Source organism: Erpetoichthys calabaricus, chromosome 4, assembly GCF_900747795.2.
Source record: "Erpetoichthys calabaricus chromosome 4, fErpCal1.3, whole genome shotgun sequence".
Taxonomy (NCBI): Eukaryota; Metazoa; Chordata; class Cladistia; order Polypteriformes; family Polypteridae; genus Erpetoichthys; species Erpetoichthys calabaricus.
The window spans coordinates 182,320,016-182,335,957 of record NC_041397.2 but is presented as its reverse complement, the minus strand read 5'-3'; the positions used below and the strand labels follow the sequence as shown (position 1 = coordinate 182,335,957).

The 15,942-nt window shown below is 36.8% G+C and overlaps 1 protein-coding gene across 5 annotated transcripts in view; it reads right to left on the bottom strand.

Moving 5' to 3' along the window:
• Nucleotides 1-15,942, bottom strand: part of herc2 (HECT and RLD domain containing E3 ubiquitin protein ligase 2) — a 488,151-nt gene that overhangs the window by 297,582 nt on the left and 174,627 nt on the right. For all 5 annotated transcript variants that reach the window (XM_051927044.1, XM_051927043.1, XM_051927046.1 and 2 more), the window contains exons 11-12: nt 6,621-6,809; nt 171-322 (exon numbers count right to left, since the gene is read on the bottom strand). In XM_051927044.1, the coding sequence (XP_051783004.1) occupies nt 171-322; nt 6,621-6,809 (341 nt within the window). The remainder of the gene's footprint in view (nt 1-170; nt 323-6,620; nt 6,810-15,942) is intronic.

The window sequence follows — 15,942 nt, the reverse complement described above, 5'->3', positions numbered from 1 at the left end:
CTAACTTAACAAGCTGAAATTTCAGAGACCAGGCTTAAAACTAGTATAATCTTATGTATTTTTACTTTTTTCAGTAATAAGACAAAAATATGTAGAAACTTAAGTGAACATTTAAGAACAAACAATTTACTCTTGCCTCAACAATAGTTAGAATATATACTGATACATACACAGTATCTCCGTGTCCCAGCCTTCCACCTTCTCCACAGCCCCAGGAGAAAACCTCTCCTGCAGATGACAAAGCTAGATAATGCTGACCATCAGGATGAGCTGCAATTTTAACAATCTTTCTGGATGCAAGTCCCTGAACCAAAGTTGGAGCCTTCAATAAAATAACACATAAAATCAATAAAAAGTATATAAAACAACTTTAAGTAATAAACTTTATTCTAAATTACATTTCCTGAAGTTATAGCCTGAAAATAAAATGCATTTAACCTGTAACACTAAAGAGAAAAAATATGAACTTATTATAAATAAAAGAAAGAAAGAAATACCTTGGGAAAGAAAGTGTTCCCTGGTGAACAGTAGTATTTGTTTAGCTTAGATATAATCAATTACCCACAGACCTCATTGCCTATGTCCAAAGCTAAAGTTAATCATATTTTTTCAGTAATAATTCAGGGAATTTCACAGCAAAAGATCTCTAACATTTTCATTTAAGTGTAAAGTAAATATAGTTTAACATTTTTATTTACATTCTGGCAATGTGAGGGCAAGCAATGCACAACTTAAGCAAAACATTTACAAAAAAAAAAATGAACCAGAGACTAGGTGCACCTACATACTGTAGTCTCCAATATAAAAGTTCATCTCCCATTTCCTTTCAATTATGAAAAACTAGGGGTCTCCGCCCCCTGCTCGCTTCGCTCGCCAACCCCTGGTGTTGGGAAATGACAAAGAGCGTGATGTATGAATGAGATATAGCATAGTGTGAAGGTGTAGATGATGCATATAGAAAATTATAACCTTAACTTTAACGTCAGATGAACGTCGAACTCGTGAGAAGGCCACATAAAGTTGTCCATGTCCAAAAACGGGTTCAGAGAGGTAGATGGCAACCTTGTTCATGGTTTGTCCTTGTGATTTGTTGATGGTCATGGCAAATGCAGGTTTAATGGGGAACTGTCGCCGTTTAAGTGTAAAAGGTAATTCCAGGTCAGAACTTGTAAGGTCAATTGTAGGAATCAGAACAGTATTGTTAGCATGTGATCCTGTAAGAACTGCCGCTTGAATAACATTGTGTGTCATGGTGTTGATGACCAAACATGTGATATTGCATAAACCCTGTTTAGTGTTAAGGTTTCTTAATAGCATGATTATTGTTCCGTTTGTAAGGCTAAGATTGTGTTGTGGTAATCCGGCTGGGTTAATAGTGTTTAAATATTGTAAGAGGAAATGAAGATGGTCATTGTCGTCATCAGAGTCAACTTTGTCAGAGCTTAGAAAGAGTTGTGTCTCTCCAGGAAGTAATGCAATGACTTGGTTATCTATGTGATCCACATTAATATTTTTTGGAAATAATATAGTGCGTTGTGTTAAAAGGGGTATTTGGTCTAATGAGATTGGTGTTGCAAACATCTCTGTAACTAAGTCGTCGCAGATAAAGGCTTGAGGAATTGTAATAATATCTGGGTGAAGTCCATCTGTATTGGTGAGTGTACCATCTCCCAGTTGTAATAACCAATTGTTATAATCTGGATGTGGACATCGCATGTTTTGTACTAACTGAATCTTTTGAAAGCAATGCAAATTGTCTGCGTATTTTAAGGTGGACTGAACAATAGCTGAGCGCATGGCATGTGGAACAATAGCTAAGCACTGTGTAAAATCTCCTCCTAATAAAAGTACCTTTCCTCCAAAGGGAATATTATTATTCATCAACGTTTGTAGAAGTTTATCAATGGTGTTGAGTAAGTGACTGGATGCCATTGTACATTTATCAATAATTAATAGTTTTGCAAGACGGATGTCACGTGCATTTCTACTGTTCATGTTTATAGTGGATACCGATTTGTAGGATCTAATGCAGTTCATAAAGTGTTTACTTTCAGGTACATCGTTAGTTAGAAGCTTCTGTAGATATTCAGGATATGAATGTAAAGGAGGCAGTCTAATTTGACCCTTTTGACAATAACGTGTAAATTTATTATTTGTATTGCCAGTTGTTTCTTCAGGGAAGTTAAGTGAATGACAATGATTGCAAATGACATTCATTAATTCTAATGAATTTTCCTGAATAGTGGACTCATTATTGAACGCGTTGTCAGCTAACTGGCGCAAGTGTTTAGCAGGTGTCTGTCGTTGATGTCCGTGACGTGTATGTTTTGCTTGTGCCGTTTGAGAGGCACGTTGTTGTATGTCCAGTATTTGGGACGTGTTGTTTTGGAGCTGTAATCGATTTGCCTGTGCTGTGTGAGAAGCCCGTTGTAGTTTACGGTGTGCATTGTTTGTATTGAGCCTTGTCCGTTTTTGTATGTCGGTCAGTTGAGCTTTCTCTTTTTGGAGCCTTGCCTGCTTGTTTTCCGGCATTTCAGATGCGCGTTGTAGACGTCTGCGTTTATTTATTTTGTCCCTTCGCTGCCGTTTCTGTATGTCTGAGACAGGAGGTGTTTCGTTTTGAACCCGTGCCTGTTTCGATGCAGCACTTTGAGACGCGCGCTGCATGCGTCTACGTTCATTGTGTTTGTCCATCTGGGTTCGTTTCTGTAACTGTGTTAGTTGAGCTTTGCGTTTTTGGACCCGAGACATTTTTTCTTCCGAAGTTTCAGAAGCGCGTTGTAGGCGCCGACGTGTATTGTTTTTTTTCATGCAGGTTCGTGTGTTTGGTCCCGTTACCCGAGCCGTATCGTTTTGTACCCGTGATCGTGAATTCATGACTTGTTTGTTCTTCAGCGTTAGAAATATGGATAAGTAATAAGGAGGATCGCACTCACTGTTAATATGGAGCTTTTTCTGCGGTTGAACGGTTAATAGTGCCTCATTGTAATGCGATCCACCTATGCTGCATAGTGTGAATGTGTTGAGATGACATATGTTTAATACGGACGGTTCGTTCAGAAATGGGGCTTTGTGTGTCATTTCTTATTTATGTTAGTGTGGTCGTGGGTCTGAATCGTCCTTTTTGTGTACGTTTCGTGTGCTATGTCCGTAGTCTGTCCCGTTTCGTGTCCAATGGGCTTTGTGTGGCGCTCGCGTCTTCTTTTTTTTTTGTGTGCTAGGGGCTTGTTGCCTGACTTTTTATTTCTGTTAGTGGATGGGGTGTTTATGTGTCGTGGGTCTGAATCGTCTTTTTTGTGTGCGAACCGTTTCGTGTGCTATGTGGCGCTTGCGTGTGACTCCTTTGTTTGTGGTGTTCTAGGGGCGCGTCGCCTCATTTCTTATTTCAGTTACTGGAGGGGGGCTTTGTGTGTCGTGAGTCTCAATCCTCTTCTTTGTGTGTGTCCCGTTTCGTGTGCAATGGGCTTCGTGCGTCTGACTCCTTTTTTCTATGTGCTATGGGCACGGCGCCTCATTTCTTATTTTACGTTGCATTCCATCCGGTTTCCGTTACTTGGAGGGGGGGGGATTTGTGGGGCGCCTGCGCAGTACGTCTTATGCGTCCATGGCCCATGTCCGGATGTCCCTGCGTCCATCTGGTTTACCATTCTCGTTTAGTATTATGGATATTCTTTGATCTTAGTTATATACATTTTTTTGAATGGTGATCCAAATGCAACTTCCACTGGCAACTCAGACTGGTACACATCAATACAAGCAACTCTGATCCTAGTATTCATATTCTGTACATTAACTTGTGAAACGTATTGAGTATTTTGGTACGTAACTTGAAACTAACTGATAACAGACAAGAAAAATCAAAAGCAAGAAATCACTAGGAGATGTCTAAGAAAGAGAGTCTGAACAAGAAAATGAATAACAATAATAATAATAATAATAATAATAATAAATTTTATTTATATAGTGCCTTAAAACCAATTACACTAAGCAGAGTTTCAATACAATAATCCTTTTAGTTTTCTTACTTTTTTAGTCATTCTGGTGTGAATTTGAAATAGTGTTTGTTGTTTATCATAATATTGTTTTTGAGCTTCGTTAAAAATCTCAAAATTTCTCCCTGAAGACGCATAAAGTACTATTTATCTACCTATTCATAAAGAAGAAGGTTGGTTTTCAAAAGTGCATACTTTTGGAATACTCTTTGAATAACAAATTAAATATTTCTGTGGCAGGAAAATTAATGTCATTGACTGCTATTTGTTATGTGCAACCAGAGCAACCACCCTATAAATATTAAGTGCAATGAGTAAAATAGAGGGGAAAAAAAAACTTTAAAGAGAGGATGTTAGTGTATCTAAAGACTAAGAGGGGTTAATAGTTACTGAAACATAATTCACAAAGTGTTGCCAGTTGGAGTAGAATTTGTCTTTATTGTCCACAGCAGAGAAACACAATAGCACCCTTGTACTTGTTAATACCCTTTTTTGTAGTCAGTTAAACATTTAATGCATCAAGAAAGGGGTCTGCAATTATTTTTACCACAAGGTTTTTTACCTCCTGATTTTTAACCTCTCACCACGTCTGCTGCCATATTGCATCACTTACATTTTATTTTTATTATAAGCGATTTTAAAATTATATTTCATCACATTTACCATTTAATGCAAAGCGCAATTACTTTTCAGTGCTTAACTGCATAAATAAACAGTGGCACTACTCATCCGTGTACTCGTACTTTACACTCATTTTGCAGCCCAAAAAAAGCATGCCTCATGGAAAACCATGTTGACATGCTAGTTTCTCTTGCAAAAAATTTCGAAGTTAGAAGGATATTGTAGTTTAATACATACACAAAAATTAAATCTGCACTGTTTGCATTTATGCAAATTCTTAAATTGTGTTACCAGCATTTTTGTGAACAATTGTTTACAAAAGACCACATTAATGTTGTTTTTACTTGAATGTTCATTTATTATTTGTTTTAACATTTTTAGTACTTTTATGTATACTGTTTACAAAAGATTGCAATACTTATTCAATTAATATTTAATGACATTTGTAGCATTTCAATGTACTACCTCAGTAACAGTATTTGTTTTCATCAATGTAAAACAACTATTGACCAGATTTAAACTTCTTAACTTTTTATTGTTTACAGAACTAAACCCTTACCTTTTACAAAAGATTGTACATAAAATATATGCGCTGCATAGCTAAAAAACAATTTAACCCTTCGCATTCATCGCTCAAGATTTTAACACTCCAGAATTTCACCAGACCCTACAAATTTCACCTTTCCTTTTTTGTTTATTTATTTAAATTAATTTCTTGTTCTGCTGTGTTATGTCATTTTGTATAGTCTATAAAGTTAAACAAAAATGCTAGTGCTTGTATAAATTTGCCTTTTAGTAAGTCTTGTACGAATAATAACTGGGGCAAACCAAGCATAGCACACCACCTGAAAAACACTATCTCCAGTGTAAAGACTGATGAATTATGTTAGTAAATATAGTAATCAGCAAAACCTAGATCATATACTTGTGTAAAACCTACTGCACATTGCAAGATAGCTACAACAAGAACAATTGATTTACCTTTTATTACATTTACAAATTCCAAGCACATAGCAAGCATACACATATGCAATAATAGTTAAGGAACAAAAAGTTAAAAAATAAATACATACATCTGTGAATCACCTAGCATGAGCCATTTAAAAAATCCTACTCAAGGTTCAAAAAACTATCAGAAGCCTGACATAGTTTTTCAAATGAATACTAGACGCAGGAAAATTCGCTTTTAACATTATGTTGGAAACTATGACAGCACAGTTACTAAATCAAGACTGAATATCAAATACACATTACCTATACAACAGAACAGTATGAGACCATTTTAAAGATCAAAAGCAAATCAAACTATTTAAAAATTAGTTGTTCTATGTGTTTAAGTCAGCTTAAAAGTCCCATAAACAAATGTTTAGCTTGTGTTCTTCAGGAAAGACAGAAACAGTGGTGTACACCAAGAGAAATACTAGACTAATTAAAGGGAACAGTAAAATTGGACAATCCTTTGCATCAAGGTATGCTTTGCGAAACCACCTCCAAAATTATGGCCATTTAAATAAATATTTCCATTATTTGACACATTTCTTTCATTTGCAAATGTAGACCATTCCAGTTATGAAAGTATGACTGCATCACTATTACAGGTAGCAGGTCATTATGAGTACTACAGCTTATTTGGGTCAAGTCATTAAAGCATACTTGATGTCAGGGATGAAATGTAAGAGCTAAGAGAAGTTAGTTTCACCTACTACTACTACTACTACTACTACTACTACTAATGGAGATTTTAAAGCAATGCTTGATCTAGAAAAAAAACAGATGGAAAGAAATACAAAAGATCAATATTTTGGTTGGAACATGTTCTAAAGCCAAGCATAGCAATGTGTAATGCCTCTTTGGTTGAATAAAAAGTCCTTATGTTTTCATTAAAAAGGTAATAATCTGTTTTTCTACATGATTCTATTCACTTTCTACCAAAAGGCATTCAGTATTTGGGTCAACATAGAACAAACTAAACAGTGATACTTGAAAAATCATTCCCTTAATACTTACCAAGGAGTCACTTTTGTAGCACTGAGTATACACTCCACCATTTCTTGACAAGATAAGAAAATTTTTCTCTGAACATACAAGCTGGGTGATGCCAAGATTTGCAAGTGCTTTACACTGAACTGGACCACTCACATTGGCATGAGGTTTCCATCCAAGCCTTCCCCAGCCAATGACCTTTTGCAAAGATCCCTACAATGCAAAAATATACATTTGGTAGAATCAGGAAATACAGATTATTAAAAGAAGAATACTGATTACTACCAAGGCAACATACCTATATATTGGGATTGGTAAAAGAAGGTTTACAGTTGGAAGTATGCAAGGCCGGCAATTTGAGCACTTACATGATTGTACCTAAGTGCACTTTGCCATTGTGACATTCTTTTAACTTAATAAAGTTATTGAGTTAATAAAGCTATTGTAATAATCATAACCTGAATGTTTTTTTTCCCATACGAAAAAATGTAACCCTACTTTTGCCCACACCTATATATATATATATATATATATATATATATATATATATATATATATATATATATATATATATATATATATATATATATATAATGTAAAGCTGACAGACTAAGTTACTCACTCACTTATTCATCATTCATTATCAAATTTAGTTAAAAAGCTGAAATTTTCAGAACTGTACATCTAGGTCAGTAGGCATGCACTAAGAAATATACAGATCAAATCCTGTTATAGCGAATAGCAAAGTAACAAAATGTTCAGAATAATAAATACTTTTTGTTGGCCCAGACAAACTTTCATACAACATTATGTTTAACCGATTTCATTTTAACAAAATCCAGGTTTCTGTATAACAAATGTTTTTTTGACCAAAATGGCCACCAAAGATAATAATGCAATGCAAAGAATACTTAATGCCACGCCTTCACTTTTGCGGAGTCTTGAGAATGCTGCAACAGGCTCTCTCTTTCTTGTTAGACAAAAAAAAAGTCAGTCTATTGTGAAATTTTTGGTCTCAGCTAGGCTTGGTTAGAGCATAGGAGCAACATCATACAGGTATAGCCAAATTCTGAGTCAGTGCTCCACCAAGTGTCTACGCGGGTAGTTGTGTACTGTTTATTTGTACTGTACAGTTTGAGTTTCATAGTGCTTCTCAATGTTTTCTTTTCAATGAACAAAAAAATTAACAATGTCAGTTTACAATGATAAAAAGTTACATCAAATGTCTCATTTTCATTCTGTATTCATACCTGTATTTCTGTTAAAAAAAAAAGTTACATCTAACGTCTCATTTTCAAATAAAATATTTTTTGTAGTTTAAGAAGACCTTTTTTAAGGCAGGTATAGTCTTAAGACTTCATTCAATATAGGAGCTGCTACTTCAGTACTCAAGAACACGAGATAGGAGCCACCGCACGGGAGCAATCATCCTGCTTTAGCTGTGGCAGACCAGGAGAGTGCAAGGAAGAGCAGTTCATAACTCAATGTTAAATGTTCTAAATATCGTGCAACAAGCAAATTACGCAGTAAGCATGATCCTGCAGAGGATAAGCAATTACTCTACCCTTAGTTTAGTATTTACCAGACGCAGCAGAGCAGCTACAGAGCTGTTCTTGTACCACTGCTGTTAAATATGGTAAATCTCCAGCGACCCTGGTCACAATATCATATGTACAGTCGATTCTGCTTAATTGGGACACATTAGGACTAGGACATTTTGGCTCAATTAAGCGAATTCCACATAAAATTAAACAATAAATACATTTCTGTCAATATTTTAATAAATTATTGAACAGAAAAATAAATTACAAGAAAATAATATAAACTGTGAAGAAAAAATAAATAATACATTCTAAAATAAAATAAGTAGGTACGTATTTTAATAAATTATTGAACCAAAATATAAATTATAAGAAAAAAATATAAACTGTGAACAAAAAATAATAATAAATTCTAAAGTAAAATAATTAGGTATGTACATACAATTTAATTCTGCAAAAATGCATCAAGTGTTGTCTGTCTTTTGTTTTTGTAAGTTTGCACTTCTACAAAATCAGCAAAGATATTCAGTGCGGATATAGGGCTCACTTCATTGCCTTCCTGCATAAAATAACGCTGTAACCCGACTATAAATTATTTTGCCTCCCGGTTAGTCACAGGCACAGGTGGATCATCATCATCATTTTCTCAATTTAATGACTTCAACAATTGCATCCTCACAGTCTTCATTTTCATCGTAACATGGTAAATTGTCATCTATTGTAGAAAATTCTTCGTTATTTATAATAGGAACTTGTAATATGTCATTATTTTCCTCAATGCTCAAAATTTCAGGAATCTCCAAAGGTTTTAAGCCACAAATAGCAAAGCAGTTCTGTATGGTGCTGGTTTTTATAGCTCGCCAACTGCTATTCCTCACGCAGTTGATTTTCTTATTGTAAGTGACGCACTATGGTAGATTTTGGTACACCAGTTATCTCAGTGAGCGTACGATGGCTTGTATTAAATGGCTGGCTTTTAATTTTATCCAGCAAAGCAATTTTACTTGAAAGTGTAAAATCATTTCTTGGCATCTTGGCAAGGGTTGTAAATTTTCAAATAAAATCGACAAAAAACAAGTTTACTCATATATTATACACGCGATGTGGTGTAGTGGTAACTGAATATGGTATGGTAGTGGTGACAGTATTAAGCAGATGCATGCTACGCCACTCTAAGATTGTACTAGCTGAACTTACTCGTGCTTCTTCGATGGGCGACGACAGATGACTGACTGGCAGCACGCGTCTGCTTCTGTCCCAATTAAGTGGAGTGTCGTCCCAATTAAGTGTTTAAATTATGTATTACTTTATTAGTTTGGTTTTCGTTCCTTGAGATTTTGCCCAAATAAGTGGCTGCCCCAATTAACCGGTGGCCCAATTAAGCGGAATCAACTGTATTTTAATGTGCATCTTTAAAAGAACACTGCACAAGTCATAGACACTTCATATTTTACAGATGCACCATGAGTAAAAAAAAAAAAAAAGAAAAAAAAAATATTGATAATAAATCTATAAAAAAGAAAACAATACAGTATAAAGTCACTCCATAAGAGAGTCCAGAACACTTTCACTACAAAGACACTCCATATTAGAGTCCAGAACAATTTCACTACATTAATTGACATTAAGTTTTGCATATGTAGACAGTAAATTTATACAACCCCAATTCCAATGAAATTGGGACGTTGTGTAATACGTAAATAAAAACGGAATACAATGATTTGCAAATCCTTTTCAACCTATATTCAATTGAATACACTACAAAGACAAGATATTGAATGTTCAAACTGATAAACTTTATTGTTGTTTTGCAAATCTTCACTCATTTTGAATTTGATGCCTGCAACACGTTCCAAAAAAGCTGGGACAGGGGCAGCAAAAGACTGGGAAAGTTCAGGAATGTTCAAAAAACACCTGTTTTGAACATTCCACAGGTGAACAGGTTAATTGGAAACAGGTGTTTGTCATGATTGGGTATAAAAGGAGCATCCCCAAAAGGCTCAGTCGTTCACAAGCAAGGATGGGGCGAGGTTCACCACTTTGTGAACAACTGCGTGGGCAAATAGTCCCAGCAGTTTAAGAACAACATTTCTCAACGTACAATTGCAAGGAATCTAGGGATTTCATCATCTACTGTCCATAATATCATCAAAAGATTCAGAGAATCTGGAGAAATCTCTGCACGTAAGCGGCAAGGCCGAATACCAACACTGGATGCCGTGACCTTCGATCCCTCAGGTGGCACTGCATTAAAAACTGACATCATTCTGTAAAGATTATTACCATGTGGGCTCAGGAATACTTCAGAAAACCAATGTCAGTTAACACAGTTCGTCGCTACATCTACAAGTGCAAGTTAAAACTATACCATGCAATGCGAAAGCCATATATCAACAACACCCAGAAACGCCACCGGCTTCTCTGGGCCCGAGCTCATCTGAGGTGGACTAACGCAAAGTGGAAAAGTGTGCTGTGGTTTGACGAGTCCACATTTCAAATTGTTTTTGGAAATCATGGACGTCGTGTCCTCCGGGCCAAAGAGGAGAAGGACCATCCGGATTGTTATCTGCGCAAAGTTCAAAAGCCAGCATCTGTGATGGTATGGGGGTGTGTTAGTGCCCATGGCATGGGTAACTTGCACATCTGTGAAGGCACCATTAATGCTGAAAGGTACATACAGGTTTTGGAGCAACATATGTTGCCATCCAAGCGACGTCTTTTTCAGGGACGTCCCTGCTTATTTCAGCAGGACAATGCGAAGCCACATTCTGCATTGTTACAACAGCGTGGCTTCGTAGTAAAAGAGTGCGGGTACTAGGACTGGCCTGCATGCAGTCCAGACACGTCTCCCATTGAAAATGTGTGGCGCATTATGAAGCGCAAAATACGACAATGGAGACCCCGGACCGTTGAGCAACTGAAGTTGTACATCAAGCAAGAATGGGAAAGAATTCCACCTACACAGCTTCAACAACAACAACAACAACATTTATTTATATAGCACATTTTCATACAAAAAGTAGCTCAAAGTGCTTTACATAATGGAGAGAAGAAAAATAAAAGACAAAATAAGAAATTAAAATAAGACAACATTAATTAACATAGAAAGGAGTAAGGTCAGATGGCCAGGGTGGACAGAAAAAACAAAAAAAAACTCCAAAAGGCTGGAGAAAAAAATAAAATCTGTAGGGGTTCCAGGCCACGAGACCGCCCAGTCCCCTTTGGGCATTCTACCTAACAATTAAGTGTCCTCAGTTCCCAAACGCTTCAGTTTGAACATTCGATATCTTGTCTTTGTAGTGTATTCAATTGAATATAGGTTGAAAAGGATTTGCAAATCATTGTATTCTGTTTTTATTTACATTTTACACAACGTCCCAACTTCATTGGAATTGGGGTTGTACAAGGAGGAGCCAAGATAAAGTTAGAAAATGGGATTTATCAGAAAATGGAACGAATCTTAACAAAACTGATAATGTCATTTCTCAATGAAGTCTCCACCCTTCTCAAAGCACTTGTGCCCCCTGCCTGGAAATGCCTGGATTCCAGCAGAATAAAAGGTATTGTCTTGTCCTCGCAACTTTAGCCTGACTCCCCCTCATAGATGCAATCACATATATATCTCTTTATATTTTTGATCACTTTACAGTTTGTGGTGTTTTCACTTAATGACAAAAATGCCATTGCCAGATATGAGAACTCTTACTTTGAACTGTAATCAGCACATTAATGCAACATGGGAGCAATTCGCTACAGCTTCTTAAAGAATTTCATTTTTTTTCCAATGTTGTAATGTACTGTCACAGTCTTGCACAAGCTGATACTTTTCAAAAGCACATGAAGAACAAGGAAATCCTATTTTCATACGGCCTTAAGTTTTCACTACACAGTACCCTCACAGAGTGTGTGCTTGATGCATGCATGCCCAGTGTAGGTGAACATTAATGTCATATGCACTGTTAAGTCATTTTATTGTGGATGTAGATAGTTTTGTAAACAATATGAAAACGCTAGTATGGACGTAGATTGCTTTCACTAAAAAAGCTCTTGTTAAACTAAAAGTAATACTAGTACTGTGAATTTTCAGAAACTGTGGGAAAGAACACAAGCACTTCATTCAACCACACAGTGCATTAGAATCTTTCAGTAGTTGGAACTTGGAGTCATACCACTCGCAGTAATAAAAATAACATTTATTTTTATAGCACACATTTTTCATACACAGGATGTAGCTCAAAGTACTTTGCAAGATGTCAAAGAAATTATTACAAAGGAAAGCATCTTAAAATTAAACAATTATTAATAAACAACAAAAATAATACACACTTACATAAGATCAATATTTAATTAATATAGAAGTAGAGCCCTAATATACAGAATTAGTTAGGTGGTTGAGAGGACAGAAAATAAACAAAAGAAAAATATTCTTCAACAAAAGTGAACAAGTTGCAAAATTACATTAAACATATGTGAAAAATAAACTGTGGAATTTAGCAAAAAGAACCTATCTGGATTCAGCAGTCACAGGGTAAAACTGACAGGATTAAATTCCTTTTACAGTGTTAAATTAACAGTATGTAACCTGTAGGGGTTCTGGGTTCAAAAAAGTTTATTTTCAAGAAATACCTTACACAGGCTGTTCTTCAAAAATAAACAATTCACTTTTTTTATATCTTGCTCTTTCTTCTGTACTCATTTCAAGACAAGCACTGTACTATTCTGCTTTTGACTTTGACTTCCTGAGTGAAGTGAGGTTAATCCTTTTATGTCAAACCAACAGCACCCAGCAAGACAGTCCAATGGTACTACAATTTTCCAATAACTCTGAAGGTGTGCAATAAGTGTTGCAGCCAAAGGATGCTGCCACCTAACACCTTGGAGAAGTGTACAGCAGTGAAAGGCATTCTGTTGCTACCTTTCCATTACACAGTCCTGCACAGGATGGGAACACAAACTATCCTTGTCAGGACATTCATCCAACTCTGTGCTCTGTCCATTATATGGGTTCATTGGATAAAAAAAGAACCATCCAACCAAGACAAGAAGTACTCAATCCCTGTCTTCCTTTACAGTAGATTGTACAATCTGCTAGGCTTTAGTGGCACACCAGGCCTGTTAAGACAACAGATTTAACAGGGATGCAAGCAATGCCTGCACACTTCGTACAAGGACCATCCTGTACATCATCTAAAAATAAAAGCGTAAATCACAGTTGAACTGACATCTTTGCAGAGGCTCTTTCAGGCTAGACGGCATAAAATAAACACCCAAGGGCAAAGAACTATAATTCAACACAATGACAACTGTGATGGACAAACTAATGCACCTATGAGTAAGCCCTGTTTTTGTGACTGGAAGTGACTTTAACACAATCAGGAGAGATTTGAAATACTTCTTAAAAATTAGCACACTCACTGGACTCTAAAAGTAGTTCTCAGGAACTCTGAGGAAACTCCCATGAGAGCTCTGATCTCTGTTCTTACTCTCCAAAATGACTAAACACCTCTGAACAATCTCTCTATAAAACCAGAAAGTTGGAAGAGCTTTTTAGGGTGCTAAAAGCTGACAATCTCTTCTCTTTGTGGATCAGAAAGCTGAGATCCAATCTGCCAAACCAAGTAACTGTGCCAGAAGACTGGGAAGCAGGCATCACTTCAAGAAGGGAACTTCAGCATCTAAGCCCTTATGCCAGAAAGAGTAATGCCTTACCCTATGAAGTTGAAGATGGAAAAAAACAGCTTAACTGAGAAAAGCCAAGAACACCATAGAAAAAGGATCATACAGAAAAGAGTAAAAAGTACAATTTAACACAAGACATCTTTAAAGGTTTGGTATCGTAATACTATTTATCTGTGCCAAGATAAATTAGAACTCTAAATAGTAAGCAAACAGCCAGACTCTCTATATATCCTACAATCCTTGTGTTTATCAATAATTGTATCTTTCTGTTTTTTAAAATAGTGTGCTTCAGTTAACTTTATAATAGTCTAACGGACAGAGACCGATTTCTACAACAGTGTAATGTAAGTTAAAGCAGAAGCCTTACCGAATTATTGAATTAATTACCAGCATTGCTGAAGGCAAAGTGTATAAATAATTACCCAAGCATTTCCTACATAATGGTGCCACTACATGGGACAGCTAAGACTATAAGTGACTATTTCCAAGGTAACTGTAACAGTTAAAACACAAGCATTAAAAAGGTGCAGAAAGTGGTTTATTGTATACGTCAGGATTCTACATTGCTCAATGCTGATTTGCAAAGAATGCTGTGGAATTTCTGGGAAAGTAAACTTTACCGATATATATTGTTAAGTGTTTTGTTTTCAGAGGTTTTTGAAAACAACAAACAAAAAGAGAAGCATGCTAGCTTAGCAACCAATAATCTTTTTAAGTGCAAGGTTGACATATTCAGCCTAGGTTTAACAGTCACACTGAAGCACATTTTTGTGCATGAGGAATGCAGCATGCACGTTAGTAAAGAAAGCAGTAGCCTGCCAGCTCACCTCTCAGAAACTCAAAGGTTTTACGCTTTGTGTAAAAAATAAAGCAAAGGTGTATATATTCTAAAGATAGAGAATGAAAGTTTAAAAGCAAAACTACAATCTGTCACTAAGGACCAGGTTGCTAGAAAGGGATGTGTGGCGCTACTGATATCTTTGAAAAAGGACGAAGGTCCAAGTCTTTATAGGCATGGTGCTTCCTGTTTTGCTATAGAGTTGCATGACATGGACGCTATCCAGTGACCTGAGACAAAGACTGGACTCCTTCAGTACTGTGTCTCTTTGGCGAATCCTTGGGTACCACTGGTTTGACTTTGTGTCGAAAGAGTGGTTGTTCACAGAGTCCCGCATTAGGTACATTACCTACATTGTGAATGAGTGTCCGTTACAGCACTACAGCCATGTGGCGCGATTCCCCGAGGGTGATCTGGATCACAGGTTCCTCAATGTTGAGGACCTGAGTGACTAGACCAGGCGCATCCATCCACGTGACTTGCTAGCACTTATGGGTCAGGTAGAGAACTGGCAATGAATGAGGCATGGTTCCTTTGGTCCTGTTACAGCTCCTCCTGGCGGCACCCACAGTACCCAATGGGGTTAAGAAAATGCACTCCAAGTCCCAGGATGCCCTACGGGAATCTAGGGCACCACTACATTCCAGGGGAGCTGCTATCTAGCGTTTTGGGGAGGCAATGTTCAAAAGTCGCTGCCTCTCCCCCATCCTTCCATCCTCAGGGTGTCCCAGTCTATCACAATGGGAGCAGGTGAGGCCTTCCGGTGACAGTAAGTTTCATCAAACCATTTTCTACCAAAGAGTTGGGAACACATTAGTGGTAAGAACTTGATACACATTCTCTTCTATTCACAATCCTCAGGCCAGGTATATAAGGATGTGCACTAGACAATATATACTGAGAAATGGACATCAGTTCATGAAGTTATAGCTGAAGAAGTGGTTACTAAATAGCTAGTCAACTCATCACACTGGCAGGATGGCAAACACTTGAATGGCATAACTGGGCTACCGCCATTGTGCTGCCAGACAGTACCATTTCATAGGAAACCGTAGTGCACACTGAGGACTTGGCAGTATATTGTGAAATACTGGATGCTTACAAAGACCTTACACTTTCTTTGGGTAACCTTAGATGAAGCAGGAACACTGAAGGTAGGAGTTCTTGTAAATGTGTAATAAGGAAGACAAGAAGAATGTTAGTATGTGGGGGATGATTACTTTCTAGTGTCACCTTATGGGGACAAAGTCCCTATAAATCCAAACTGAAGTGCAGCTATATGTTGTCA